General features: G+C 40.1%; 1 protein-coding gene across 1 annotated transcript; it reads left to right on the forward strand.

Annotated features, from left to right (window-relative positions):
- The first annotated feature begins 3,167 nt into the window (after positions 1 to 3,167).
- Positions 3,168 to 7,086, forward strand: LOC143655197 (transcription initiation factor TFIID subunit 9B-like). The gene is made up of 2 exons (XM_077126651.1): positions 3,168 to 3,574; positions 6,467 to 7,086. The coding sequence occupies exons 1-2, from the start codon at positions 3,168 to 3,170 to the stop codon at positions 6,813 to 6,815; spliced, it is 756 nt and encodes a 251-aa protein (XP_076982766.1). The 3' UTR covers positions 6,816 to 7,086.
- Positions 7,087 to 7,388: the final 302 nt, after the last annotated feature.

The following is a 7,388-nucleotide window of genomic DNA, read 5'->3' on the forward strand; positions in this document are numbered from 1 at the left end:
TCAGAGGCACCTTTTTATTTCTCTTAAGTGTTACATCAGGACCTGCGCACCCTACAATCTTCTAATGGCTCCACTATTGCAATATGTGGACAATTTATGGCTCTGCTCCTCTACTAAAGAGAACTAGATTAAAAATTCTACCTATTTACTTGAACGACTAGCTCAAAAGGGACATAAAGTCTCTAAGGAAAAACTGCAGCTTACAAGCGGTAGTCTACTACTTGGATCATGATGTAAATCCTGAAGGCATTCACCTATCACCCAGAAGAATAAAAATGATCCAGGAATTTGCTAAGACCATGGCTTAAAGCACAATCCTTGGGCTGGTCGATTATTGCCAACTATGTATTCCAAATTTTTACTTATTAGCATCACCTCCTTATGAATTAACCAAAGCCTATTACCTGAACCTTGGGATGACTGTCACAAAAAGGCTTTTTAAATAATTTAAGATGGCCTTATTAACGTCTCCAGCCTTGAGACTATCAAGTTATTGTAGGTCATTTTTACTCTTTTTCTTCATGAAAGAAATGAACACTAACACAAGAAAATGGAAGAAAACTATTGCCTATGATAGTTCACAATTAGATGCTGTGACACCAGCATACCCTGTTTAAAAGCAGTAGCCACAGGGGCCACAAAAATAGTCAAAGCATCTGCAGAAATAACATCAGGCAACGATGTATATTTACATCTGTCCAAGGCTGTTCAAAGCCTCCTAAATTCAACTTATTCAACATCTATCCTCCAGCCGACTGACTGCCTACAAAATCCTTTATTTTCTTCTAATTTAACTCTAAAAAGATGCAACATTCTTAACCCTGCCACACTCTTGCCTTTGCCTGATGACAGAAATCTTCATAACTGTGAGCTAAGGGCCTCTCAGTTAATGACTCCCCGACCTGATTTATAAGAAATTCCATTGCATAATCCTGACTTCTTTGTTGATGGATCCTATATCTGAGGGATTAATGAAAAATTTTAGGCTGGGTATGCAATCACAACCCAAGTCAAAGTAACTGAGTGAGGTATAACATCTAATTTTACCTCAGCCCAACAAGCTTACTATTTTGAGATGATAGTATTACATTTTGAGATGACAGTATTAGATTCTGAATACTGTCCTCAAAAAACAGTTAACATTTTATATTGAAAGCCAATAATGTTTTCAAAGTTGTCTACGATTTGAAATGCTACAGAAACAGGGGTCTCTTTACATCAAGTGTATCCCCTATAAAGAATAGATAACTAGTCAGTGACTTACTAAATGTCATCTGACTTCCTCCATCTATTGCTATTATTAAAACTGACGCTCATACCAAGAAAAAGGAACCAGAATACCAAGGAATTGCTCTAGGAGACTTTCATGCAAGGACAGCTACAACCAAAAACCACCTTCAAATGCACTCACTCAATTTTCTCTCTTAGACATGGCAATCCCTGGTTTTAATCAAATATGCTCAGAGCACCTGAGGGTAAAATAAGAAAAGGCCCCTATAGCCAGAAAACAATCCTGGCTGGATGAAGGTTTTCAATTTCAACACACTTATTTTGGGAAAATAAGGATGGTGGTTTGGTGCTTCCTGAACCTTTAAAGGAATCAATCCTTAAAACTTTATACTCCTCTCACCATAGTGCCAATAGAATGGCTCAAATACTACATATATGGTGGGAAATTTTTCATAAGGCCGTGTTCTAGTTTGCTAGCTGATGGAATACAATATACCAGAAATGGAACGGCTTTTAAAAGAGGGAATTTAATGAGTTGCTGGTTTACAGTTCTAAGGCCGAGAAAATGTCCCAATTAAAACAAGTCTACAGAAATGTCCAATCTAAGGCATCCATCCAGGGAAAGACACCTTGGTTCAAGAAGGCCAGTGAAGTTCAGGGTTTCTCTCTCAAGTGAGAAGGCACATGGCGAACACAGTCACAGTTTCTCTCTTGGCTGGAAGGGCACATGGTGAACATGGCGTCATCTGCTAGCTTTCTCTCCTGGCTTCCCGTTTCATGAAGCTCCTCAGGAGGTGTTTTTCTTCTTCATCTCCAAAGGTCGCTGGCTCGTGGATGCTCTGCTTCATGGTGCTGCAGCATTCTCTGCTCTCTCTAAATCTCCTCATTCTCCAAAATTTTCCCTCTTTTATAGGACTCAAGAAATTTATCAAGACCTACCCAAATGGGTGGAGACATGTCGTCACCTAATCCAGCTTAACAACCACTCTTGACTAAATCATATCATCCAGGGAGAGGATCTGATTACAGTTTCAAACATACAGTATTGAATAGGGATTATTCTACCTTTATGAAATGGGATTTTGATTAAAACATGCTTTTCTAGGGTCCATACATCCTTTCAAACCAGCACAGGCTGCTACCCACATTTACAATAAATACATAATGGGTCAACAGCACAACCCAGGAAAAATTTTCCCAGTTGCTAAGGTAATACACCTCTACCCTCTGGCCCCTTCGGGTCTTCATTCAACTGCCACCCTGCATGAACTATAACCATGTCCTAGTCATTGTCTGTTTATTCTCAGGATGGGCAAAGGTCTTTCCTTGTCAGTAAGCAAATGCTGTAAAAGTTACTAAAACAAAACTTTCAGAAAATGTATTCTTGTGGAATGCCTTCAATTATCTCTAGTGACTGAAGCACTGATTTTACTGGGCAGGTCATTAATGCTGCAAAATTCTCAAATGTTTTGGCATTATCATCGTCCCTACATCCTCAATTCTTTGAAAAAGTGGAGAGAACAAATGATGCATAAAAGCTTAAACTATAGGCCTAGCCCAGTTCCCCCAGCCTCTCAGGCGCCCTGCTCTTGCTTACGCCTAGCCCAGTTCCCCCGAACCTCTCAGGCGCCCTGCTCTTGCTTACGCCTAGCCCAGTTCCCCCAAGCCTCTCAGGCGCCCTGCTCTCGCTTACGCCTAGCCCAGTTCCCCCCAGCCCCTGCAGGGCCCCTCTGTAGCAGTAAAATGGCCGCCAGCCGAGCCCTGGCGCAGTAAATCCGCCTTCTGCACCCCCTCAGGGGTGGATCCTGGATGAGGAGCCCGCCAGCTGCCCTCTATCACTGGATGACGACCGGTTGGATGACGACTGGTTGGATGACGACCGATTGGGTGACGACCGATTGGGTGACGACCGGTTGGATGACGACCGGATGGATAACATGGAGCCAGTTAAGATGGCGGCCCTCAAGAACGCCCCAAGAGATACTTTGGTGATGGCACAGATCCTGAAGGATATGGGAATTACAGACTATGAACCAAGGGTTATAAATCAAATGTTGGAATTTGCTTTCCGATATGTGACTACAATTCTGGATGATGCAAAAATTTATTCAAACCATGCTAAAAAACCTAATGTTGATGCAGATGATGTGAGACTGGCAATCCAGTTTCGTGCTGACCACTCTTTTACCTCTCCTCCTCCAAGAGATTTTTTACTGGATATTGCAAGGCAGAAGAATCAAACCCCTTTACCACTGATTAAGCCCTATGCAGGACCTAGACTCCCACCTGACAGATACTGCTTAACAGCTCCAAACTATAGGCTGAAGTCCTTGATTAAAAAGGGGCCTAACGGGGACTTCCGGAGAAGATGGCGGCTTAGTAAGACGCGCGGGTCTTAGTTCCTCCTCCAGAAAAGCAACTAAAGAAACAGAAACAATACGAAACAGCTCCCGGAGTCACGACAGAGACCAAAAAGACAGCGTACCCCATTCTGGAACAGCTGAACGGGCAGGGAGAATCTGCTGCGGTGAGCTACCCGAGGGGCGCGCGTTTTCCCGGCCGGGGCGGCTGGCGACTGGGGTCCCCTCCACGCACGTGGCTCCCCGGTCTGACTGGGAACATTGGATAGCGGGGCCCTCCCGTCACGCTTGGCGTTTCGGGCCAGCTGGGCAATTAGGACCGGCACTCCCCCAAGCCAGGGCAGCCGGCGACACCCCCGCCCTCCACGCGCGGTTTCCCTGGCCGACTGCCGTGCAGACAGACGAGTGCCACGAGCGCCACCTACTGGGCAGGAAAAGAAAAACAGAGCCCAGAGATTTCACAGAAAAAGCTTTCAACCAGCTGGGTCCCACACCCAGGGAAATCTGATCAAATGCCCAGACACCAGCAGAAAATAATGGATGACGCTCGGAAAATTGAAGATATGGCCCAGTCAAAGGAACAAACCAATAGTTCAAATGAGATACAGGAGCTGAGACAACTAATGCTGAATATACGAACAGAAATGGAAAAATTCTTCAAAAACCAAATCAATAAATTGAGGGAGGACATGAAGAAGACATGGGCTGAACAAAAAGAAGAAATAGAAAATCTGAAAAAACAAATCACAGAACGTATGGGAGTGAAAGACAAAGAAGAAAAAATGGAACAAACAGTGGCTACCTACAATGGTAGATCTAAAGAGACAGAAGCTACAATTAGTGAACTGGAGGATGGAACATCTGAATTCCAAAAAGAAACAGAAACTATAGGGAAAAGAATGGAAAAACTTGAGCAGGGGATCAGGGAACTGAATGACAATATGAAGCGCACAAATATACGTGTTGTGGGTGTCCCAGAAGGAGAAGAGAAGGGAAAAGGAGGAGAAAAACTAATGGAAGAAATTATCACTGAAAATTTCCCAACTCTTATGAAAGACCTAAATTTACAGACCCAAGAAGTGCAGCGCACCCCAAAGAGAATAGACCCAAATAGGCGTTCTCCAAGACACTTACTAGTTAGAATGTCAGAGGTCAAAGAGAAAGAGAGGATCTTGAAAGCAGCAAGAGAAAAACAATCTGTCACATACAAGGGAAACCCAATAAGACTATGTGTAGATTTCTCAGCAGAAACCATGGAAGCTAGAAGACAGTGGGATGATATATTTAAATTACTAAAAGAGAAAAACTGCCAACCAAGACTCCTATATCCAGCAAAATTGTCCTTCAAAAATGAAGGAGAAATTAAAACATTTATAGACAAAAAGTCACTGAGAGAATTTGTGACCAAGAGACCAGCTCTGCAAGAAATACTAAAGGGAGCATTAGAGTCAGATACGAAAAGACAGAAGAGAGAGGTATGGAGTAAAGTGTAGAAAGAAGGAAAATCAGATATGATATATATAATACAAAAGCCAAAATGGTAGAGGAAAATATTATCCAAACAGTAATAATACTAAAAGTTAATGGACTGAATTTCCCAATCAAAAGACATAGAATGGCAGAATGGATTACGACCCAGCAATACCACTGCTAGGTATCTACTCAAGGGACTTAAGGGCAAAGACACAGATGGACATTTGCACACCAGTGTTTATAGCAGCATTATCTACAATTGCAAAGAGATGGAAACAGCCAAAATGTTCATCAACAGACGAGTGGCTAAACAAACGGTGGCATATACCTACGATGGAATATTATGCAGCTTTAAGACAGACTAAACTTATGAAGCATGTAATAACATGGATGGACCTAGAGAACATTATGCTGAGTGAGTCTAGCCCAAAACTAAAGGACAAATACTGTAAGGTCCCACTGATGTGAACCGACATTCGAGAATCAGCTTGGAATATATCATTGGTAACAGAGACCAGCAGGAGTTAGAAAGAGGGTAAGATAATGGGTAATTGGAGCTGAAGGGATACAGACTGTGCAACAGGACTAGATACAAAAACTCAAAAATGGACAGCACAATAATACCTAAGTGTAATGTAACTATGTTGGAACACTGAATGAAGCTGCACCTGAAATATGGTTTTTTGTTTGTTTGTTTGTGTGTTTGTATCTTTTGTTTTTGTTTTTTTCTTTTTCCTTTTTATATATATATATATAATTAGTATTATTATTTTAATTCTCTTCTCTATATTAACATTCTATATTTTTTCTGCTGTTTTGCTAGTTCTTTTCCTAAATCGATGCAAATGTACTAAGAAATGATGATCATACATCTATGTGATGATACTAAGAATTACTGAGTGCATTTGTAGAATGGAATGATTTCTAAATGTTGTGTTAATTTCTTTTCTTTTTTTTGATTAATAAAAAAATTTAAAAAATAAATAAATAAATAAATAAATAAATAATAGGGGGAAAAATAAATTTAGTAGATTGAAATGCTAGCAATCAATGAAAGGGACTGGTCAGGGGTATAGAAAAAAATAGGGAAAACAAAGGCTAAATTGGGTAGATCGAAATACTAGCAGTCAATGAGAGGGAGGGGTATGGAATGTATGAGTTTTTTTCTTTTTATTTCTTTTTCTGAATTGATGCAAATGTTCTAAGAAATGATCATGGTGATGAATATATAACTATGTGATGATATTGTGAGTTATTGATTATATACCAAGAATGGAATGATCATATGGTAAGAATGTGTTTGTATGCTACGTTTCAAAAAAATTATGTAAAAAAAATGAAATGTAGTTCTACCACTATAATAAAGTTATGTGTAATGGAATAAAAAAAAAAAAAAAAAAAAGGGGGCCTAACCAGGGAAGACTAGTTCCACGGTTAAGTGTTGGTGCTGTTAGTAGCAGACCTACCACGCCTACTTTAGCGGCCCCACAAACAGTATCTGTCCCAAATAAAGTTGCAACTCCAGTGTCAGTGACAAGCCAAAGATTTACGGTGCAGATTCCACCATCTCAGTCCACACCTGCCAAACCAGTTCTTGCAGCAACTGCAGTTCAGAATGTTCTAATTAATCCTTCAATGATTGGGCCAAAAAATATTCTTATTACCACCAACATGGTTTCATCCCAGAGTACTGCCAATGAATCAAACTCATTGAAGAGAAAACATGAAGATGATGACAATGATACTATGTAAGGAATGTAGTCTAGCTTAGATGCATTTCAAAAGTATAGTTGGTTTTGAACCCAGTACACTGAACTAGGACATTCTAGATATTCTCAAGCTGTATCTTAGAAAACGTAAAGGTAGCTGTAATATTTTTCACTTTAGTTAAAACTATTAGATTTAATTCATAAGAGTAGAAATGTTTCTCATTAGGCTAAAAGTACAGAAAGTTAAGTAATTGTTTCTTTAATGCCAAGTCCTATATGGCTATTTTGGAAGCAGTTTTCTGCCATGTATCACTGACAGCAGCACTTAAGTTTCAACTTCTACAGTAGGGTCAGTGACTAATCTTTAACAGCAAAATTTATAAGCTACATTAAAATACCTTCTTTGTAAGGTAAATAGTCACCTTTATTGTCACTAAATTCTTTGAACAAATCTCTCAATTTAGGAAACATTTCTGGAATTTAAATCATTAGAGGGATTCTAAATCCATTTTGAATGTATTTATTTTTTGATCTTTCCTAACTTCCCACTGCCTCTCAACACCCTTTCTAGATCCCATTCATTTTCTGTACCTCCTTAGGCTTAAGTTTCTTCCCA

The sequence above is a fragment of the Tamandua tetradactyla genome, chromosome 14 (assembly GCF_023851605.1).
Source record: "Tamandua tetradactyla isolate mTamTet1 chromosome 14, mTamTet1.pri, whole genome shotgun sequence".
Lineage (NCBI taxonomy): Eukaryota > Metazoa > Chordata > Mammalia > Pilosa > Myrmecophagidae > Tamandua > Tamandua tetradactyla.